The sequence below is a fragment of the Ursus americanus genome, chromosome 22, assembly GCF_024610735.1.
Source record: "Ursus americanus isolate L20-20 chromosome 22, mUrsAme1.1.p, whole genome shotgun sequence".
In the NCBI taxonomy this organism is placed as follows: Eukaryota; Metazoa; Chordata; class Mammalia; order Carnivora; family Ursidae; genus Ursus; species Ursus americanus.
The window spans coordinates 33252281-33276444 of NC_142148.1; the positions used below are offsets into that span (position 1 = coordinate 33252281).

At 37.9% G+C, this 24164-nt stretch overlaps 1 protein-coding gene across 5 annotated transcripts in view; it reads left to right on the forward strand.

The window, feature by feature from the left end:
- Positions 1–24164, forward strand: part of PLCB1 (phospholipase C beta 1) — a 661698-nt gene that overhangs the window by 517859 nt on the left and 119675 nt on the right. For all 5 annotated transcript variants that reach the window (XM_045808882.2, XM_045808896.2, XM_045808890.2 and 2 more), the window contains 8 exons: positions 175–271; positions 3652–3736; positions 5270–5394; positions 10154–10308; positions 13930–14094; positions 16163–16262; positions 16962–17066; positions 18049–18158. In XM_045808882.2, the coding sequence (XP_045664838.1) occupies positions 175–271; positions 3652–3736; positions 5270–5394; positions 10154–10308; positions 13930–14094; positions 16163–16262; positions 16962–17066; positions 18049–18158 (942 nt within the window). The remainder of the gene's footprint in view (positions 1–174; positions 272–3651; positions 3737–5269; positions 5395–10153; positions 10309–13929; positions 14095–16162; positions 16263–16961; positions 17067–18048; positions 18159–24164) is intronic.

The window sequence follows — 24164 nt, forward strand, 5'->3', positions numbered from 1 at the left end:
TGGCTGACTATGAGCAGATTTTCTCCTGGGATGAATTCTCTATTGGCAATAATCATTTTCGGAAGAGGAGGAATGAGGTTCTCTCTCTTGGGTCCCTTCATCATTGCCCCAGGAAAATAACCCTTGGTAACATAATGCTGACTCTGGGAATGTTATTTTTAATTCTGTTTCCAGGGGACTGCCGGGAGTGAGGCCATGGCCACCGAAGAGATGTCTAACCTGGTGAACTATATTCAGCCAGTCAAGTTTGAGTCATTTGAAATTTCAAAAAGTAAGTTTTCCCTGGAGAAGAACCCCTAATGTAGCATGGAATGAATATCTTTTCAATATAAGGTAGTTAGAACGAAGAATGTTACCCTGAACAGAACTCTTCTGGAAAGTCTTGAATACATGCCAGGGTTGACAGTCATAACCATGTGAGAAGGCATTCCCTGATGTTTCCCCAGAATTCCTTTCTTTTTTAAAGATTTTATTTATTTATTTGACAGAGAGACAGCCAGCGAGAGAGGGAACACAGCAGGGGAGTGGGAGAGGAAGAAGCAGGCTCCCAGCGGAGGAGCCCGATGCGGGGCTCGATCCCGGAACGCCCCCAGAACACCGGGATCACGCCGAGCCGAAGGCAGATGCTTAACGACTGCGCTACCCAGGCGCCCCTCCCCAGAATTCTTAATGGGGCTGTAGGGCATCCATAATTATCTGCAAGATACTAGAGACCAGCTAATTGAGAGTTTCACAGTTGTTTTTGTTCAACTACATCATGGGTTCCTTCCATTAGATAAGGGACAGTATTGAAATAAAGTATTTACCCATCCCCTGGAAGGGGAGCAGCCAGAGGTATGGTTAGCCCTAATGACTAGAAATAGGACCCAATCAGTCAGGTCACCCATATTCCATTGGTCCAGCCTGTTTGATAACATTATCTTCACATCATTTTGTGTTCTCCTTTCATCCAGTACACATCCATACTGGATGCAAAGAAAAAAATAGCATCTTTCCCCCACCTAAAGAAAAGAGCCCTTTTATAAAATTGCCCTTATTTTGATGAAATGTAAGATGCTATCAGGCGAAAAGAATCCTTGGGACATTTTAGCTACTTTTATGAGTGTGCTCTTAAAGCCTGAATTTTTCCTTAAACATAGCAGCTTCTGATAAAGCATAGTTTTATAAATACATAAAATCTAAGCTTCTACGTAACACACTTATGCATAATTGTATAATTTTGCCCCAAAAGCCTTAACTTCGTAGTATATAGTATCTAGATCTCTACAATGAGGAAGTTAACTTCCAATATAGTTTATATATAAATATTTCAACATTTTCTTTTTTATAATTACTGATGCATCTTACCACATGTTCAGTTTGAAACGTTCTTAAGTTACATTTCTATAACTTTCATTGGCTGTAAAATGAGTTTTCCCAATTCATGAGTCAAAAGCTCCTAGACAAGTAGCCAAGTTGAGAAGGAACTGATGCATTGACATCCTTCAGAACCTGGTAACAACAGCATGGGCCAAAGATTGACAAACAAGTACTTTTCTCCTTATGTTTTCCGTCATTTTATCACTTTTGCAAAAAGAACACTGCACAGACATTACAAAAGCGCCTACTAAGTGGACTGAATTTTAATTAACAGTCTTGCTTAAAAAAAAAGTAGTCATATGAAAATAGGTTTCTGATGGACCAAAATAAGAGAAGTGAGGGTTTCCTATAAAGTTGATTAAATTGGGGGAAGGTAAGGAGGTGCATGGAAGAGTCTAGGAATGACTTAGGAAGAAAATGAGGCTTTAATTATGGGAAGTGGGCATCGAAGAGAGGAAAATGACTCAAAGGTTTGACTGAGATCTGGGGGTGTCTAGGTAGCTTGGTCAGTTAAGCAGTTAAGTGGCTGCCTTTGGCTCAGGTCATGATCCCAGAGTCCTGGGATCAAATCCCACATGAGGCTCCCTGCTCAGCGGGGTGTCTGCTTCTCCCTCTCCCTCGGCTCCTCCCCCTGATTATGCTCTCTCTCTCTCTCCTGCTCACTCTTTCTCTGAAACAAATAAGTAAAATCTTTAAAAAAAAAAAAATTTTTTTTTTTTTTTTAAATAAATAAAAACAGAGCTGCCAGGCTGCCTGGGTGGCTCAGTCAGTTGAGCGTCAGACTCTTGGGTTCTGCCCAGGTCATGATCTCAGGGTCCTGGGATCAAACCCCAAATCAAGCTCCACACTCAGCCCAGTTTGTTTGAGATTCTCTCTCTCTACCCTTCCCCCCCCACGTGCCCACATGCTTTCTCTCTTTCTCAAATAAATAAATAAAATCTTAAAAATAAATAAATTTTTTAAAACCCTGAGAGCTCTCTAGGCACTCTGAATGACACTTGCCTCAGTACTTTGTGTGACACTGGTTTTTAGCTGGGAGGAGGACAGAGAAGCTGTTGGACTCTGAGTTTTTACAGGCTAAGATAACGGTTTTGTTTCTTTCATTCTAATGGGAAGTTTGGATTCTACTTTCAAAACGTTGCTTTTGTATTCTATTGAGACCTCCAGCACATTCATCTCTCAGACCTCTCTTATCTAATCTGAAAATGAGGCCATCAGACTGGAAAATTTCCAAGGATTCTTCTGCTTTGAAATACCCTGATCTTAATGTCACATTAGTTATTTGAACCAAAGGTTGTGGAATATACGTGAGGTTCATTGGGGTGGAGTCCGGAGCCTATGACCAAGAAAGAATTCTTGAGACGTCTTTGGTGCAAAATTGGTGGCTTATTAAAACACGGGGACAGGACCCGTGGGCAGAAAGAGCTGCTGCCCCGGGTTGTGAGGGGTGGCTGATTATATACTATGGGGTCGGGGGAAGGTAAGGAAAAAGGGAGGCTGAGAAAATACTTTCATATGTTAAAGAAGACTCACAGGATACCAGAGGCCTTGCCATTGTCAAGTTAAGGTTGTTTTTCCCTCTAGCAAGGCATTAACATGAAGATAGTTGGAAACTTCCTGGATTCCTAGAAGTATCTGTCTATGGTCTGCAGGCTATAAGACATTTAGTTGTATTTACATTCCCTTCTGGAAACTAGGTTAGTGATAGAAATGCTTTTTCTTGTAAACTGCTAAGACATTTGCAAACTGAGGGAGACTCAAGTCTTGCAGGATTGCGGTATCTATAGGTTAACTGTTTCTTTGTCCGCTAGGGCAGCCAGGAGTGCCTGAGGAATGTCACGTACAACCCTTGGGGCGGGGGTTATGGGGTGTCAGTTTCTGCTTTGTCCTCAACTTGCCTTCTGTTCCCTCATCAAAGGGGTGCATACAAACAGAGACAATGACAATGTCAGCATCAAAGAGAGTCAGAGAAACCAATCTGAATGGATTTAGTTCTCCCAGGGCTCCTCTTCTTTTGACAAAACAGCTTTCATTTACCACATCTAAAATTCATTTTCCCTAATACAAGGCCATAAGTATAGCTGACTCAGGTAGTAATTATTAGAAGAGACAGCTTCTTAGAAGACTCAACTTTGGGTGCAGGTAAATGGTTCACTGAAAGAAACATATTTACAAAGTTACGATGAGGATTCAATTGCGCGGCGAACTCGGGAACTGGCGCCTGCTTCTTACATGTTACAATTTATACCGTTACATTTTGCTTCTCTCCTGTTTCTGTTGTCGTTAACTCAGAGAGAAATAGAAGTTTTGAAATGTCTTCCTTTGTGGAAACCAAAGGTCTCGAGCAGCTGACGAAATCGCCAGTGGAATTTGTAGAGTATCCTTGATTTGACGACTGACTGCTGAAGGGACCCCACTGAAGCCACGTGCCATTCGTTTGATTTTTGTTTCGAATAATGGCTTCCTTCTGTCACCCGGGTGTGAGAAAGTTTCAGGTTTCACATGCAAGGCTGTGTGGGGTGGCCTCTACTGGTCCTGCAGGTAAAGGAAGCTCAGGTTTCAAGGTGATTTTCACACCATCAAGCCCTTTGTCAGGCGGCAATTTGCTTAATCTTTCTGAATTTCCTCATCTGTGAAACAGAAACGGTGATACCAGCTTTACAGCTTGCCTTTGGGGTTAGGGACAACACGTGTGAAGTGTGTGTATATCCTTTATATATGTAAGACAGATACATGTAAGATAGAATATACTTTATACATATGTAAGATAGAATATATATGTAAACATACATATATAAACTTTCTTGGCATGTCACATCCTTAAATGTCATAGGTGTCCGATCAGAAAATAAATGGGATGATGATAAGAATATAAATATTGGGACTCCTGGCTGACTTAGAGGAGCACGTGACCCTTGATCTCGGGGTCTTGAGTTCCAGCCCCACGTTGGGTGTAGAGATTACAAAAAACAAAAACAAAAAAAAACCTTTAAAAAAAGAATATAAATATATATTACTAATAACGGCTTTGTTGATAGTCCTGACAACAAAAACTTACAATTTTTGTCCATAAATCAAAAATGAAAGAAGTCAATAGCTGTCTTACCTTGTTGAATCCTCACAATAGGCCTAGAATGTAGGGATTGTTCAATCTATTAAGTAACGGAGGGAAACTGACAGAGAGAGATAACAGCCAGCAACTTCCAGAAATACGGTTCAGACTCTTTTAGGTCTCATTCCCCTGCCCGAGTTCACAACCTCAGCTAACCTCCGCCGAATTTGGTAACAGCAACAGTCGGTCGTGTTTTAAAGACATCGCATTGTGTGATAGCTGAATAGTAGTGAGAACTAAAGGTTCTCGGGATCGAAAACTGATGGCAGGAGGAGCTCAGATGCAAAACAAGGTCAAAACCTTCTGTGCTATATTTACCATGTTATCCATCATAAAGAGTACCACAGTCTTGGCAAACAGCATTCTCGGAGAAGGTTAAAAAATGAGCAGAGAGCATTTCAAAAATAGCCAAGCCGTTCACATTCGCGGCTTCCGCCAAAGACAGTATCACGCTCTCACGTGCTTAGACACGCTTGAGCTTCCTCATGTGTCCTTAACCGTGAAGCCTGTGCATTTTAATAATCTCTGCAAAACCACATTGACTTTGACTCGGTCATTTTTGCTACCCCATTAGTTTTTACCCACAAGGCTCTGCAAAGGTGATAGTACATTTCTATTATAAAAGCACATTTATTCTGTGTGTTCAGGAAGTTTTTGACATTTTTCACCGACTAGCCCAATGACATCATCAACAGTTAGTTCATTTTCCAATGGAAAAGGAAGGAAGGTGGCCTCTCAGTTAATAGTATTGGCTAATTATTTTTATAATTGTATTCACTACTTAACGTGATGGTCCAGATACAACAAAATGCAGCTTAGCAGGATATATCCAAAAGGAACCCGTGTGGATTCATCTAACTACATGCCTCAGCTCTTCTGGAATGCGGGTTGCCAAATGGTTGCACTTAATTTTCAAACTGTGGGTAAGTAACACAGTTAGAACCCATTTCTGTTCTGTTATAAAGCCACATTTCCAGGCTTGCAAAGAGAAGCAAATTTCAGTGAAGGAAATACCACTACAAAAAAAAAAAAAGGTAACCTTTGAAAATGGAGAAACTGTCTTTAATAGTTTATAAACAAATCTTTATTTCTGGTGGTTTTGCATTATTTTCAAAGAAAAATTTTTATCCTTTTTAAAGTAATATGTAGAGGGGTACCTGGGTGGCTCAGTTGGGTAAGCGTCTGCCTTCAGCTTAGGTCATGATCTCAGGTTGTGGGATCGAGCTCCGCATCAGGCTCCCTGCTCAGCAGGGAAGCCTACTTCTCCTTCCTCTGCTGCTCCCCCTGCTTGTGCTCTCTCTCTCTCTCTGTCAAATAAATAAATAAATAAATAAATAAATAAATAAATAAATAAATAAAATCTTTAAAAAAATTTTTAAAAGTAATATGTATAGGTTGTAGAAAATTTGGAAAATTCAGAAAAGTGTAAAAAAAAATAAAACTGCCAAGAACACTACCATTCAGAGAGTGAACACAGTTCAGTTTTTGGTTTTATAATCTGGAAGGTTTTTTGGTTATGTATATACAGGCTTTTTTATTTAATTCCTTGTTTAAAAATGTGTATATATATTTATATATATTTAAGTGCTATACAGAAACATGAATCTTAATAGCTGTATATTAAGCACATTTCACAACTCACTAACACCCATTTCCTATCACTGGACATTAGGGAATTTTTTTCCTACTATAATGTTTGGAGAACATCTTGAATATAAATTGTCAAGTCTATGTTGTCGTGTTCTTTTGGAAGAGTTCCTAAAATAGAATTACTCCGTTAAAAGATTTGAACATTTTAAAAACCTTCATGCAATATGCCAAATTGTCCAACAAAAATGTTGATTATTTACCCAAAAAATATAAAACACTAATTCAAAGGAATACATGCAGCCCTATGTTTATTGTAACATTATTTACAGTAGCCAAATTATGGAAGCAGCCCAGTATCCATAAATAGATGAATGGATAAAGAAGATGTGGTATATGTATAGGCAACGGACAATTATTCAGCCATAAAAAGAATGAAATCTTGTCATTTGCAACAACATGGATGGAGGTAGAGTGTATAATGCTAAGTGAAATAAATCAGAGAAAGACAAATGCCATGTGATCTCACTCATATGTGGAATTTAAGAAACAAAACCAATAAGCAAAGAAAAAAAAGAGAGAGAGAGACAAACCAAGAAATAGACTCTCAACCATAGAAAGCAAATTGATGTCACTAGAGGGGAGAGGTGTAAGGGGATGGGGGAAATAGGTGATGGGGATTAAGAGGACACTTATCATGATGAAAAAAAGTAAAATTAATTGAAAAAATCTGTACCTTTAACAAGTTAAAAAAAAATGTTGCACTGGATTTCTCCTCCATCAGCGATATATGATACGAAATGCTCCCTCTCGTTTGAGATCTTGGTTAAGTATTACCATTAAATAATAATGATGATGATGATGATGATGATAATATTCCAGACAAAATATTATCTCATTGCTTTAATTTTATTTCTTTATTATTGAGGTTGAACATTTTAAATATGTGTTTTGATTTTTACATTTCTGCTTTTATGAAGTGCATGTTTAGGACCATTGTCAATTTTCCTGTCCACTTATAACAGCATTTTTTTTTTAAAGGACTTTTTCCAACTGACATTCCTATTGTTTTTTTTTTTTTTTAAGATTTTATTTATTCATTCAACAGAGAGAGACAGCCAGCAAGAGAGGGAACACAAGCAGGGGGAGTGGGAGAGGAAGAAGCAGGCTCATAGCTGAGGAGCCTGATGTGGGGCTCGATCCCAGAACACTGGGATCACGCCCTGAGCCCAAGGCAGACGCTTAACCCCTGTGCCACCCAGGCACCCCTATAACAGCATTTTTTATATAATGGGCATGTTGTCATATTTTGTGAAACAAGTGAGGTTGGGCTGATTAATGTTTAATTTTATGGAGTCTTGGTTTGTTTTTATTATTACAGCTCTCCATCCCAGGATTAGATCCGTAATTACTTCTGTTTCTCTTATGGTTTCTCTTTTATTTGAATTTGACTCTTTCAACCATCCAAATTTAATTGTGATATATAATATCAGGAAGAGATCAATCCTTTTTACACTAAACTGAAATTACTGCTTAATAGATGTAGCCTTTTTTGGTATGGTTAATTTGGGTTCATTTTCTTCCAGTTATATTCTTGTCTATTAATAAATCTGTCTGCCTTCCTGGAGCCAATAGCTCACTGTTATTATTGTAATGTTTAATACTATGGTCTAACATGTGGAAGTGGAAATTCTCCTTCACGGCTATTAATTTTTAGTTGTTTCTTGCCATTGCCAGTGGGACTCCTATTCCAAATGAATTTAATTTACTTATTATTATTTCACTCTCCCCCACTGAGAAAGAAATGGGATTTTGAATAAAATCACATTACATTCACATTAGTTTAATTGTTACATTGTGTTTACCTCTCCCCACTGGAAAAAAATTGTTTTGTTTAAAATCACAATAAATTTATAATTTGAGGAAATTTGAAGAAAACCAACACCTTTTAATTTTCAGTTTTCTTATCGCAGAAAGAATGCTTTTCTCTACACCTTCAAAGTTCTTACATTAGATCCTTCAGCAAAATCACCCATCTTCATCTGAGGTCTAGTTTCTTTAGATGAAAGCCTTTTTTGAAAACATTATATTTTTGGCAAATTGTTTCTGGATATTGATATTTGTGTATTTATTTTATGAATAAATATGTTTTATAATCATCCTCCCAAGCTCTCATAATAGCCCATTTTGCCAGTAGCTTCCATTGGGTTTTTCAGGTAGACACACTCTCACAACAATTTAATCACATCTATGTTTTTTCCCTTCCTAGTGCTTTGGACTGACCATTCTAGATGAATATTAAATAATAGTATTAAGGGTGGGCAGCTTTCTCTTCATCCTGATGCTAAGGGGAATTTCATTGAGTAGATGCTGGCTGTGACTGAGACAGATACTCTTTCACACACTAAAGGAGTACAATCGCCCTTCTTATCTGTGGCTTCACTTTCCCTGGTTTCAGTTACCTGCGGTCAGCAGGGCTCTGAAAGCAGAGGCTCTTCCTTCTGACTTATTGTCAGAAGGTCAAAAGTAGCCGAATGCTACGGCCCAGTGCCTACACATTTACTTCACTTCATCTCATCCCGCAGGCATTTCATCGTCTCACATCATCACGAAAAGAGGGATGAGTGCAGTGCAGTAAGATATCTTGAAGAACAGAGAAACCACATTCCCAAAACCTTTATTGCAGCATATTGTTATAATTGTTCACTTTATTAGCTGTTGTCAATCTCTTATCATGCCTAATTTATAAGTGAAACTTTATCATAACTATGTGTGTATAGGAAAAAACATAGTATATGCAGAGTTTGGAACTATCCATGGGTTCAGACATCCACTGGGGGTTTTGGAACACATCTCCCATGGAAAAGTGGGGATTACTGTGTTCACCTGTCCTAATTGACTATCGGTGCTTTAGGAATTTATGTTCATGTTATTAAACGTCTATTTGACATCTGTTGGGATGACCATATATTCATTTCTTCTTTTGTGAGTACATAGATCTCCTAATATGTAATTATCCTTTTGTTCCTGGGATAAACTCTACTTCTTTGTTGTGTGTTCTTTTTTAGAACATATGATTTGCTATTGTGGTTTTTTAGGCTTTTGGTGTCCATTTTTTCAAGTATGATAAGTGGGTCATTTTCTTATTTTAGTACCTTGTCCAATCGTGCTATCATAGTTACCATAGCTTAATACATTGACAGGTAAAATTTCACATATTTTCCTTGCTCTAAAAAGGATTGGTTATGTGGAACTTCGAAATAATTCTACAATCACCTCACTATTGTCCACCTAAGCAGAGATGAATCATGACTCAGACAATCTAGAACAATCTAAACAGCTTCCCAGATTCCCTATGACTTTAAAATGTTTTTTTTTAAAAACTTTATGAATTGCAATTAGTGTGGACATCCATTTCATAGGCTGACTGAGCCTTAGGAAAACTTTGGCAGTGAGTTTTGTCCATTAGAAAGGAGTCAATGTGTGGTTAGATGTAGGTGGTAAGTAACAAAAGAAATGCAAATTTGAAAAAGGAAATCCTTTTCTCCTATAAATTAAAAAAAGAAGAATTCTAGCATTCGTGGTTGGTGAGGTATGGGGAAGGCTCAGAAGCATGGATTAGAGGTTTAAAGTGGCATGAGCTTTCTGAAGGGCATTTTGGCAAGACTTATCAAAAAGTACACATCTTTTTCCTAGAACGCATCTTTTGACCTAGAAATGTCACTCCTAATAATGCCATTAACAGTGGCTTCAACGATTTCACGACAATGATATTCATCAAACCATTATAGGTAATGAAGAATTTGTACAGGTGTTAAAGCAGACAAACATTTAGAGAAATGGACCCACTACCTGTTCAAAACATATTTGAAGGAGAAAACCAGAAATATACCAAGCAGTTGGCAGTGGTTTATCTCTAGATTTGGAGATTACAGTGTGACTTTTTTTTTTCTTCTTATCTGCGTTTCCTAAATTTCTACAATGAATAAATATTTCTTTTTAGGAAGGGTAGTAAAAGTGGACTGTAATACAATCTTACTTTCTTGCTCTAAACACAAATATTGTCACAATAAGGGTTGTGTTTTTGATACCCAGACCTGGCTATGCAAATAAATATGGGGATGTACGAATACAATGGGAAAAGTGGCTACAGATTAAAGCCAGAGTTCATGAGGAGACCTGACAAGCATTTTGATCCATTCACCGAAGGCATCGTGGATGGGATAGTGGCCAACACTTTATCTGTCAAGGTATGTATCTCTCTATTACAAAACTGTCCCCAACCAAAGTCTCAAACAATACCCATTTTGCGTAAAGAAGTAGCTTAGTCATCAAAAATTTAGAGCTAGCAATATCTCCACCTCTTTCATGCATTTTTCCTTTAAGGACTAAATCTGAATTACAAGTTTCAGAAGCCACCTGCATGAGCTAAAGGAACTAAGCCCTATTCTTTAATAAGATAAAAATTGGACCCTAAATCAATAAAGGAAGTTGGTGAGAGTCGCCATGGTTGGTCCTTTCTTTTGGTTTTTTTTGTTTTGTTTTGTTTAATAATAATTTTTTATTATGTTATATTAGTCACCATACAGTACATCCTTAGTTTTTGATGCAGTGTTCCATGATTCATTATTTGCGTATAACACCCAGTGCTCCATGCAATATGTACCCTCCTTAATACCCATCACCGGCCTAACCCAATCCCCCACCCTCCTCCCCTCTGAAGCCCTCAGTTTGTTTCCCAGAGTCCATAGCCTCTCATGGTTCATTCCCCCTACTGTTTACTGCCCCTTCATTCTTCCCTTTCTTCTCCTACTGAGCTTCCTGCTATTTCTTTTGTTGCATAAATGAGTGAAACCATATGATAATTGTCTTTCTCTGCTTGATTTCGGTCTTTCTTTTGGTACAAATATCAGCAACCCATGTTGGAGAAATCTTTTGGTCTTTTATTTTTCCATTACTTCTAGAAAAATAGCCACCGTGAGCAAACTAGAGAAAAAAAAGGTATTCTCTCAATAAATTGTTAAATATTGAATAAAAGCTCCCAAATTACCTCTTTGAAAATCTACCAGAGGATTCAGGGACTTAAAGCACAGAGTAATGATATTAAGTAAAAGAATTGCTTCATTAAACACACATCTGACCCTAAAATATTAATTCAGCATTATTTCTTCCACCTTTGAAATTGATGTTACATCAGATATAATTTTTTTAGCTGTAAGAAAATATTTTGTACTACGAATGAAAAGTCATTTTATAAGGAGCTTTTTATGTGAATTCTATAAGCGCTTGGTTGTTGTGACTGTTTCTACTTCTTTAAAGTCTCCTTTCCTTCCTATTTAGCTGGCTAACTGTGGAACTGAGAGATGTTTTTTATTGGACATAAATGCAATTTATGGACTGACCTTAAACCAAAGGCATATGAAAAACTATGTAAAAAAAAAGGGGGGGGTAACAGTTTTGCTAATTTCTATCTACCCTAAGCTTGTTAAGCCCATTTTTACTTTAAAATTTATGTCACTTGACACCAAAGATTAAAAATAAAATTTCAGTGAAGTGTCTCAAAATAATATCTTTTGAAATCATTTCATGCTATATATCTGAAGAGTGAAGTTGGCAGAATTAGAGCTTCGAGATTATATTTATTTTGGGAAATCCTTTTCAGCAAAGGATGTTTCATTCCTGCCGAGTTTGATTAAGATAAACTCTTAAGCATCACACACTGACAAAATGTTATTTTTAGAACCCTTGTCAATTATTGTTACAGTTGGATCAAACTAATAATTTTGTTCTTGTGTGCCAGCTTATCTTGTTTTGTGCATGTTTGCTTGCTTATTTATTTTTTTAAAGAAATTCGGGGCGCCTGGGTGGCTCAGTTGGTTAAGGGTCCGGGTCTCGGATTTGGCTCAGGTCATGACCTCAGGGTCCTGAGATCAAGCCCCACATTGGATTCCATGCTGAGCAGGAAGCCTGCATGTCCCTTTCTCTCTGCTCCTCCCCTCTCTCTCAAATAAATAAATAAATAATCTTTTAAAATATTTCAAAAAAATTCCACCATGAAAATGTAAGTTAGAAGATGATGACATAGAAATAGGAAAGTGAGTTTGAGGGGCAGCAGTTGAGACCCAAACAGACATGAAGTGCTGCCTGAGTCTAGAATGGAGACACTGCTCTCGAGCCGTCAGTGTCTTCAGAACGGACAGGCCAGGCTGCTGTCCCATCCCGCCTTTCACATGGTGGCCAGAACCAAGAGGCAGCTCCTGTCCGTCCAGTGGTGCCTTTGTTTTGACCTTCTGACATAGACTTCCTAGTGCCAGAATCGACTTGGGAGCTCAGAAATTGTTCCACCATCCTATTCTACTGATGGGAACATCAAAGGTCAGTGTCGTTAATTGAGTTAAGAACTTCTGCTTTATTTTTATTATTTTAAAAATTGTATTTATTTATTTGAGAGAGAGAGAGATTGAGCACAAACTGGGAGAGGGGCAGAGGGAGAGGGAGAAGCAGACTCTCCCCTGGGCAGGGAGCCCGACACAGGGCTTGATCCCTGGACCCCAGGATCATGACCTGAGCTGAAGGCAGACGTTTAACTGACTGAGCCACCCAGGCATCCACAGAACCTTTGCTTTAACAGAACACCTTAAGCACACAGACTCCTTGGTGCACCTGATCTCCCAGTGTGACTCACATAACTTGGAAGTATCACACGTATAAGATATCTGCTAAGTTGTTCTCATGTAGAACCACAAATTAAATAAAGATTATTGCTGGCAGGTCCCAGGCACTCAGGCTAAAGAGAACATTCAGGAGAAATTAGTTATCCTGGGGGCAAATTCAGACAGGGTCTTCCTGGTTTTTCTCTCTAACTGGTTTGGAATTTCTGACCACATCAGCATACAGCTCATGGGCCTCACTGAGCCTCTGAGGGCCATTCTCAGGCTGACATCGTGTCCCACTTCTGGCCCCACCATAGTCTAGGTAATTTGCCTTTGACAGGGTCCCCTTTCACAGACTTGAGCTCAGAAAGCTCCTAGCCACCAGAATATGTGATTTTAAACTCTTTGAACTCTACAATATCCATAAATTTTATATCTGAGCAAGGATACCCATAATCATGTGAATGACTAACAGGTTGGGGTTAGGAGTGATGATAAACTGGGCTTGATGGTTTAAAGTCAATATTTGGGTTTTGTTTTTATTATCACTGTGGCTTTTTATTTAAAGTATAACAACTCTGGGGGCACCAGGATGGCTTAGACAGTTAAGTGTCTGACTCTTGATCTCAGCTCAGGTCTTGATCTCAGGGTTGTGAGTTCAAGCCCCGCCTTGGAGTCTACTTAAAAAAGAAAAATAAAAGTATAACAACTCTGAAAATTGAATAGCATAGTGTTACAATCACTTCTTCGAGTTGAATTTTATGAACCAAAGGAAACTTTTTAAATGCTGGAGTTTCTACTTTGTTACGTTTTAAAGTTGTATTCTTAAATAATCTTTTATTTTCATTTATAATCATGCTAAAATGATTGTCTTGTAACATCTTTAAGTATTAGAAAACCTTTATATTCAGTTGGCTCTAAGATCAATCTTCAACATTTAACAGATGTGTCTCAGGTACAAAAGGTATAATCGGATCAAACTTTTGGTGTTTGTTCATTTATTTTCTCCTCTACAATTTGGTCTTATTAACTGACTCTTTCTAACCTCAGCATTTTCAATGTGCCTCTACCAATTCTTTAACCAAAAGAGCAATTTTATTTGTACTCTTGCCTCCATTTCATTTTGGTTGTGATTCAACCCACATTTGTACCTCCCTAAAGTATTCTCTTATATCACTTAACTCATTTATCAAGAGTTCCTTTTTTATTATTTTCTAGATTATTTCAGGTCAGTTTCTTTCTGATAAGAAAGTTGGGACTTACGTGGAAGTGGATATGTTTGGTTTGCCTGTGGACACGAGGAGGAAGGCGTTTAAGACCAAAACATCACAAGGAAATGCTGTAAATCCTGTCTGGGAAGAGGAGCCCATTGTGTTCAAAAAGGTTGGTCTCATATCCTTGATATGAGATGTAACTGCATATTCTAGGTGTTTCACTCTGAGAAAAAAAAAATTAGGTGAAGAATTATTTGTTGCTTAATTTGGGAATTTACACATTTATAAAGCAATAGCATTTTGGGGGCTATCTTAAAAATTGTTCAGGATTTCTGTAAATCTCTTGTTTGGATTTTCAGAATTGTGTTGTGACTCACTTAATTCTGGTATACCTCATTTGGAAGACCAGAGAAACATATAAACTAATTCGTATCCTCTCATAATACAAGTGGTAAATGATATATTTTCATTGTAACTGAAATGAAGTAAAGTGAGAAGTAGGGAATAATATGGTAGCAGAGAGAAGGAAATCCATACCTTCTAAAAACATATATTAATTAAACTTCCTATAACCTCAGGTCTCTGGCAGCTGGTCATTCTACTCTGGATTCTGTCTGATAGAGTTAAAACCTTTCCATTCGACTGGGTCTTCTGTCTGCCTTCACCAAAAAAAAAAAAAAAAAAAACCACAAACCAAAAACCTTCAAACATGCTTGTCACACAAAGGAAGACAATAGTCTAGTAGAAAGTGGAATAGACGGGGCGCCTGGGTGGCACAGAGGTTAAGCGTCTGCCTTCGGCTCAGGGCATGATCCCGGTGTTCTGGGATCGAGCCCCACATCAGGCTCCTCCGCTATGAGCCTGCTTCTTCCTCTCCCACTCCCCCTGCTTGTGTTCCCTCTCTTGCTGGCTGTCTCTAAATCTGTCAAATAAATAAATGAAAAATCTTTAAAAAAAAAAAAAAAGAAAGTGGAATAGACTATCTTACCATGCCCTTTGCTTTTATCTGGCCAAAAAATCTAGAAAGGTTGTCTTCTGCAAAGAATATCTATGTTAAAGGTCTTTGTGTTCCCACTATTTTTAATATGTTAATCAGATTCAAAAGTAATGTCTACTTCAAAGAGTTATTAATATGTATTCCCCAATACAGTGAAAACATTTTTAAATGTCTGGCACTTTGAAAATAGTCAACAAATGTTAGCTTGCTTTTGTTACCAAAATTAAGTTTTTTAAGGATACAATTATCCTCGTGTTCTCCACACGTTTTACATTGTGGGGGGGGGGGATGAGCAATTGTTGCTAATTTGGGAATTATTTATAAAGCAATCTCATTTTGAAAGCCATTCTGAAAGCTCTATTTTTTTTTTAAGATTTTATTTATTCATTTGACAGAGAGAGTGACAACCAATGAGAGAGGGAACACAAGCAGGAGGAGTGGGAGAGAAAGAAGCAGGCTCTCAGCGGAAGAGCCTGACCTGGGGCTCGATCCCAGAACTCCAGGATCACGCCCTGAGCCGAAGGTAGACGCTTAACAACTGAGCCACCCAGGCGCCCCTGAAAGCTCTATTTTTGCATGTGTTCTTTTGCTTTGAAAGTATAAAAGCAATTTGTTTTGAAAATATAAGAGTAGGGGCACCTGGGTGGCTCAGTCGGCTAAGCATCCAACTCTTGATTTCAGTTCAGGTCATGATCTCAGGGTCACGGGAATGAACCCCACATGGAGCTCCGTGCTGGGTGTGGAGCCTCCTTCCTCTCTCCCTCTCCTTTCCCCTCTCCTCCCTGTTCACGCTCGCACTCTCTCAAAGAAAAGGAAAAAAGAAAATGTAAGAGTAAATGCTCAAATAGTGATAAGACTACTAACTTTATATTTAAACTTTCGTCATTTCCATATTGAGAATGTTCGTGTCAAAAGTAATGGTCTACACTGAACTCTATCTCAAAACCTAATGATGTACTACGTGTTGGCTCACTGAACATAATAAAAAAAAAAAGTAAATGGTCTACATGTTGAACAAATCCCTCCTTATGACAAGGTGATAAGACATAGACAAAGCCATAGCTCTGGGATTCCTTTTGAAAATCTAAGTTCTAGAACAACAACTTCACTTTTAGTCAATCGCTAAGTAGAAACTTCTACTTGAATTTGGAAACACAGGACAAATTTGAATATTATCTTTCTAATTCTTTCTTGGAGTTGCTCCTTCTTGTAACCACTTGTATCCTGAATTTCCCTCTAGGTGGTTCTTCCTTCGCTGGCCTGTTTGAGGATAGCAGTTTATGAAGAAGGGGGTAAATTTATTGGTCACCGGATCTTGCCAGTACAGGCGATTCGGCCAGGTATGGATAGTGTGGTGAGAAACTACCAAAGCTGTAAAGAAAACCATTGCTACCTTACATGGTTGTTAAACGGTGACTCAGGAAACTACCTGAAAACTCAGTGGCTTACAACAAGTGCTTTATCTTCATGCTCCTAAGTCTGTGGGTTGGCAGATTTTGGCTGGGCTCAGCCATGCAGTTGTGCTTTAGACTGAGGGCTGGAGTTAGATCTGTTCCACGTGCTCTCATTCAGGCTTCCAGGTGGAAGGAACAGTGGTATGCACAGTATGGACGTTTATGGCCACCCTCTGGAAGGCATAAGGGCAAGCCTGACTCTGCAAGCACATTTTAACCCTCTGTTTGCACCACATCACTAATATCCCACTGTCTAAAGCAAAGCATATGGCTAAGCCCCAAGTCAAGAAATCACATACAGGGGAAGAATTTGGACCAATAATTCAGTCTATGACATACAGTTTTAAATTCTCTTTTGTGGGGAAAAACATGTTTGGAAAGGAAAATAATCAGAATCAACATTGTTTTCCTGTCTGATGAGAAAAATAATATCACATAAAACCATGTGATTAAAATGAGAAAGAAGTGGCCTGTTTGTCATCCAAAGTCACCTAAAATAAACATTTCCATCACATAGATGTTCCTCTGTTATAACTAACGTTGTGAAGAAAATATGCAATACACAGTATTAATGTCACCCTCTAGGCTATCACTACATCTGTCTGAGGAATGAGAGGAACCAGCCTCTGACGCTCCCAGCTGTCTTTGTCTACATAGAGGTGAAAGACTATGTCCCAGATACATATGCAGGTAAACAACCTAAGTCAAGGGGATGTTTCTATCTGGGACCATCCTTATTTTTGTGGTTTAGTGGAAGGAAAACTGGACCAAAAATAGGCAGGAAATTCTGGCCTCAGAATCACTTCTATTTATGTATGTATGTTGATTAAATTGCTCAAGCAATTTGTGAATAAATTTTAATTTCATTTCACTGAAGTCCCAATAAAATATTGAGTATATTTATCTACTAGTGGTATTATTCTTGTCCAGCAATTTCTAACCCATGCTACTTGGTACTGTAACAGTGTATCTAGACCTGTACAATGAATTTATTTTCAACCAGTTTTAGAAGCCAGATCCTTTTCATGGGTGAAATCCTAAGTTTAGAGGAATTAACTTGTGACAATGTCAACCAGGAATCATAAATTTAAATACTCATAGTGTGAAGTGTAAGGTATTGGGGAGTGGTGGAGACTATGGCAAACTTGGAGCACATGCCGATCCAGAGATGGCAGCCAAAACTCACTCTAGCTAGACAGTATCATGTGTGAATGATACTTAGATTGCCAAGTCTTTGGGTTGTTTCAACAGTCTGGAAAGCAGGCTTTTCTTTGAAATATCTTCCTTCATTTATGAAACACCATGTGGGCCAAATAGGACAAATGCGTGGGCCATTGTTAGAATGGATGGACCCTTCAAAAAGAAACTAAAAACTATGGAATATTGAGGTATCCTGGGTTGGAGCCTGTCCAGTTTGGCTGTCAGAGCTGAACTCCTTTGAGTTCTGTCTTCCTGAGGTTGAAGCAAAGGATGGATGAGTGGAGAGTTACATGGTAGATGGAAGAGTAGAAGATGGATGACAATTCGGTGGATGGGTGGGTGAGTAGACAGATGATGAGTGAATGCATGGATGGATGAGTGGATGGATGGATGAATGGTTGGATGGATGGGTGGATAGTGGATAATCAATGTATCTGGGACCTTTGATCTAAAATGTCTCTTCCTTATTTAGATGTGATTGAAGCTTTGTCAAATCCAATACGATATGTGAATCTGATGGAGCAAAGAGCTAAACAGTTGGCTGCTTTGACACTGGAAGATGAAGAAGAAGTAAAGAAAGAGGTGAGCAAGCGCTCTAATCTTATGTGTATTAATCATGATTTCCACACCCATTGGCTGGCTTTGCCTATGTAGCATCACACGTCAGGAGAAGAAAACAGCACATTGGAAAAACTCTGGTGGAGCTCAGCATCGTCTCATAAAACATCTACATGATTGACTGAATTTTTCATATTTCATCCTCTTCTGGTATTCTGTGCCCACACCAGCATCTTATTTTGTGCCTGTTTTGAACAGTCCACATCTGGCCGTTTCAGGTGAAAGTTTCTAACTGATTTCATATTGCTTAGAGGTGACTAAAGCACTTACAAAAGAATATGATCATCATGTCATTTACTATTTTCTTTTGTCTTTAATCTTTTGTCTTTAATCTAAAGTGCAGGATTTCAAAGTGCTTTTGTGACTTCTTAGAATACATAAACTCCTTAATACAAATACCTAGTGCGTAGTATGAACCATAAAATGTTTATTACTATTATTACATTGTATACTTATATATTATAATGCATATTCCCAAATAATTGGTATATTTTCTAAATGAAATGTCACAATGCAAAGAATAATTAAGGAAGGAACTAGAACTATTAGAAGTGAAAGTTAAAAATTTAAAGCTTCTATGTAGACTGGCAGTCCTTTAGTTTTCAAAAAAGTGAAATATACTTTAATGATAGGAGGTAAAACCATTATTAAAAATAGTGAAAGAAATAAGCTATTTTCATACTTCATTTGAACATTCTGAAGATAGATTCATGGAGAAAGATGGGAAAAAAATGGAGAACTATCAGAATGGGAGGAAGAAATTTTGAAAATTGTTTGGATAACTATAACTAATAGCCAAGTCCATTAAAGTTGATGTAATTTATTTTTTTAAGATTTATTTATTTATTTGAGAGAAAGCAAGCGAGCATGCAAGTGGGGGGGAGGGCCAGAGGGAGAAGGAGAAGCAGACTCAGGGCCTGATCTCACAACCCTGAGATCACGACCTGAGCCAAAACCAAGAATCAGATGCTTAACCGACTAAGGCACCCAGGCGCCCCAAGTTGATATAATTTATTAAATAACTTTTTTCTTATTCTAAAAGAAACCTAGGTTTATCATAGAAAAATTTTAAACTAAACATAAGAAAAGAAAAATCCCAAAGATATTACCTATAATTCAAACACCTAAGCCACCCAGACATAACACAGTAAATATGGAATGTATACAGAGCCAGTCTTTTTATGTGCAATTCTTACTTTTTCATAAAATGGGATAATATTCACAATCTGTATTTTAACCTTTTATTTTCACTTACTGCAAATGTTTTCCATGTCATTAAATATTCTTCTGTGACATAGCCTTTAATGACTTCATGGTTTTCAATTGTATAGCCATACCATAATTTATTTTAACAATCCCCTATTACTGGATATTTGAAATATTCCACTCTTCTAAACAGATCTTCAGTGAACGTATGTAAATACATTTCTGACACATCTATGATTATTTCCTTCTTTTTTTATATGGAATTTTAGAAATTTTTCATCTAAGATATATTGAGCTAATTGAACATAAGAAAAAATGAAAAGAAAGGAAAATATTCAACATAAGAGTAACATAAGAGTAACATCCAGGCTCTTATTTACACTGCCAGAATCATGTCCCATAGGACTAGTAGAGAGTGAAATTTAAAGTTAGACTGGTAAGTTTCATAAATAATGCTTATTGTGGTATGCAGTAAATAGGATTATAGGAAAATTTTATACTGCCAGAAAATTATGCCTAGCAGACATGAATATACTTCCAAAGTTATTTGTGCCTTCAACATCTATGCTTAGCTTCTGCAGAAAGGAAAAAAAAAATGAGAAACACCTAGGCCCCCTGAGTGAATTTTGAGGGCTTAGTCCAAGCACTCACTGCTTGTGTAGGGCTCACAGAAGGAGGGGTGTTCCTACACGCCAAGCAGATGCTATCAGTGTCCCACCCAGACCTTCTTTTTATTTATTATTTATTATTTTTTAAAGATTTTATTTATTTGAGAAAGAAAGAGAGAGAGCACGCACAGAGGGAGAAGGAGAAGCAGACTCCTCGATGAGCAGGGAGCCCAAAACAGGGCTCGATCCCAGGACCCTGGGCTCGTGACCTGAGTTGAAGGCAGAGGCTTAACCAACAGAGCTACCCAGGTGCCCCTCAGATCTGCATTTTAGTGCTGCTTCACCCATGGGCACAGGGCTGCTGCAGGTGTGGGCTGTAGATTGCTCATGGCCACAGACGTCTCAAGAGGACTGGCCTGGGCTGATAGGAGCTACTTTGCTGGAGATGTCTGGTAGGTTGTTCTTGGAAGGGGGTAACCCATGCCGAGCGACTGAAAGATCCAGGAGAATAAGAGCCCAGGTCTCTTGCTTCTGGGTGAGCAATTTTGTATTACGACTCACACTCCTGAGCCCCCATGAGATCAGGCTGAGGCTGGACTCCAGGCTGAGACCACATTTCAACTTAATCTTCTTTCCCGGTCTTCCTCTGCTTTCCTCACCTTCGTGCAGTTTTCTCCTGAGAGCACTGTCTCAGTAAATCATGCACTCAACCACCACCATGTTGAATTCTGCTTATAGGGAGCACAATAAGGCTGAATAGCAGCTGTTTTACACTGAAAATCAAGAATGAATGCCCTTTTTTGAATTTTTTTGTCTGGGAACCAGAATTTGAATGTTTGGCAATAGTTACATCTTTAATTCTGTTAGTTCTTCAGCGATCATAGCACTTTTTCTTTCCAATGGCCTTTGAAAAGATTAAGAGGAGACAATTCAGTGAATGTCTCATTTTGCTCCTACAGACACCAATATGTCTTAGAAATCTAACAGAAGCTCTGGGACACTTTTCTCTTCTACCTGCCTTAGCTCACTAATGTACGTAATAAAATACAATTCAAGATAAAGATAATTTACGTGGACAGAAATAATCCTTAATAACATCCTTCTCCAGTTAGAGAACAGGAATCTGTTTTTTTCAACTGGGTATGTTTTATTTTCTAGGAAATAGAAGTTCAAAGAAAGCGTTTTCAAGTGAAATTGCATATATTGTCACTATTTAGAAACAATACTTTTTCTATCATCGATTTCTACATACTCGTTAGCCAGGTTCTCCAAGCAGTGAACACTCAGTTGAAGAGAACATTTCAAGACACTGCCAGTTTCTGCTTATATAGTACAACAATTGAGATAAAAAGTCTCCTAAGGGGGTATTTTACTCATGGTGCACCAGAGAGACCATTTTTCTCATGATTGCAAAAAAATGTGACTCTAAGGAATTGGGAGAGGAAGGGCCTTCGAGTTGTCAGGGATCCTGTCACACTGCCATCCTTTCAAAGCCTTATCTTTGCACCAAACATCAAATATCAAAAATCTATTTAGAGAGAATGCAATGCTAATGGATATAAAAATACAGAAGTAGCATTTTAGGTCAGCTTTATTTTTGTTTCTCCTCTAGCAGTGGTGATCAGAAAGGATTTTCAGTAAATGCATAGTGTTCGTTAAATTTAGGGGATATTTAGACATTTTCAGTTTTAGAAATAATTTTAGAGGCATTGAATCCCATAGATTCCAAATGGTCCAACAGAGAAAATATAGTTTTTTTTCCTTTGAAATGTCAAAACCCTAAATGACCTCATTTTTGAAACTCAAGAAAAAAAATCATTTGCCCTTACCATGTAACGCTAGGAAGGAAAAGTCATTCCACACCTTTGAACACCGGTGTGCCCTTTATCTTGCCTCGTAATGATGTAAGTTTGTTTGAATGAGGCCACTGAAAATAAGTAGCTATGGTTTTCTCAAAAGAAAATTCTATCTAGGACATGGCAGACACTGGAGACACTATTTTAGCAGCAAAGACTTTTTTAGTATAATCCTTTTAACTTGGTAGTTATAAAGGTCATTTCTATTTGAAAATTAAAGACTTCATTGGACTGCAAAATATTCCCAGATTTGTAATACTTTAATAAATTATCTTCATAGAGCAATTTGCAAACCAAATAAGTAGGCAAGTTGAAAATTCCCCCATGCTTTGACCACTAGACATTTGTTTCAGATCATGTGAAAAGATAGATAGATACCTATATATAAATCCAACATATATTTATGTAAGTTAGGGAATAATAGAGATTTGAGTTGCTGGGTTTATTTTGTGGCTTTTAAAGTCGTCGTTCAGGACACTGGGTTAGTAAAATTGTAGAAAGTTGCCTAATCTGAATTATAACAAAGGCTTTATAATATTTATAGCTATTTCTTTATTTTAAAAAAAGTATATAAAAATTTTTTAAACCTAATAAACCACACACACACAAAAAAGCTCTCAGTCATCTTGCAGATACTGTTAACATTTTTGGTGTATGTCCTTCTAGCAAGTAGACGTATATATATTTTTCTTTTAAAAATATTAATTTTTAAAAATGGCTTCAGAACCATTTTTAATGTTTAATGTTTTCATGCGGTTATAGAAATGCCTGATGAGACATCAGTAACACTTCTGATTTTATATTTTTAAAATATACCTTAAAGAGAAAAAAGTAAATATCCAATGTATTGATTACAAAATACTATGTGACATTGTTAATGTCCAAATGCAGTATTTGGACATGACTTGCTTTAACATGTTGGGGAATGCAGATGCATTTTACTGAGCACTTACTATGTACCTGGGACCGTTCTGAGCCTTTTCATGTATTAACACTTGAGCACTGAGAGATTCAATTTCCTAGCCAGTGTCACACAACAAGTAAGGAGCAGTGTTGGTGTTGAAATCCAAGCCATATAGCTCCAGAACTCATGTCCTACACCTGCATTTCCAGAAGTCTGATGTGCAGACTAGGGCATCCTGAGTAAGCAGGTCTGGGGTGGGGAGAGGCTCAGCATCTCTCACAGGCCCCAGGTGATGGGGTAATGCTGTTCCACGGAGCATACTTGGAGTAGCAAGAGTCTGCACTCCACCCCATTGTACTATCTCAATAACAAAACTGCAGTTTTCTAGTAACTGTTAACAAGGACTACCCTTCATTCCTCTTTCTGTCCTCTATAGTTTGTTGCTTGGATAACTTAGCACAGAATATAAGACCTTTACCTGAAATGGTAGCATCCTTTGAATTTTTTGTTGAATCAAATGTCAATATTCCACCCCCTTTACATCACTGGATATTATACTGTTCTTCAGTGGTGACGTTTGTATATGTGGGTTCCATTTGATTCGTTTGTACATTGGCTTCTGGACAAAATTCAGTTCCCCCAACTCAAAACTTCAAAGTTATAGGGGCCACATTTATTCACCAAGTGTTCATTTCCACCCTTGGAGAAAGTTAGGATCTAAGACAGAGAACCTGATGCCCCAAACCTTACTCAACCCTCAAAGCCAAAATTTCTGGTCCTCGAGAGTTCCCTGTATCGTCTATGTGTGTATTATACAAGGGAAGGAAGGTGTGTTAGTGGTCTTCATATCACTTTGATGTTGAAGGGAAAGTTGTTTAGTAACACCATAATTCCATTTATTCCAAGAAGCCTACTTTTAAAGTTGTTGCATTCATGTGTTCTTATAAGTGAGCTGGAATGTAAAATAATTTATTTCTTTATGCAGTGTATGGCATTGTAGGCATCTTTGATGGGATTTGATTATTTGAAAAGAAAAAGGTTTTATATGGTCTGGTGTGGATGTCACCAGTAAGATAACAACAGCAAAAATTCAAGGTGGTACAACTCATAAGGTTACCGTGTTTAACTTAAGGGAAAGCACTGGGTGTCATTTAGTATTTCTAAAACAGAAGCTTGATACCTCATCCATGGCTCAAGAACGTGGCACTAAAATCAAAGATGAGGTTTCCCAGTCATTTTGGATTCTCTTTAAATGAAAATCTTACTCCTGAAATAATAATTTAGCAAAATACCAACTTATAGAAACAATAGTTTCTCACAATCCCTGAACTTTAAAGCATCCAATAACGTAGGAGGAGAAAGTTTGCCTTTTTGGAGATGGTCTTTAGATAATGAC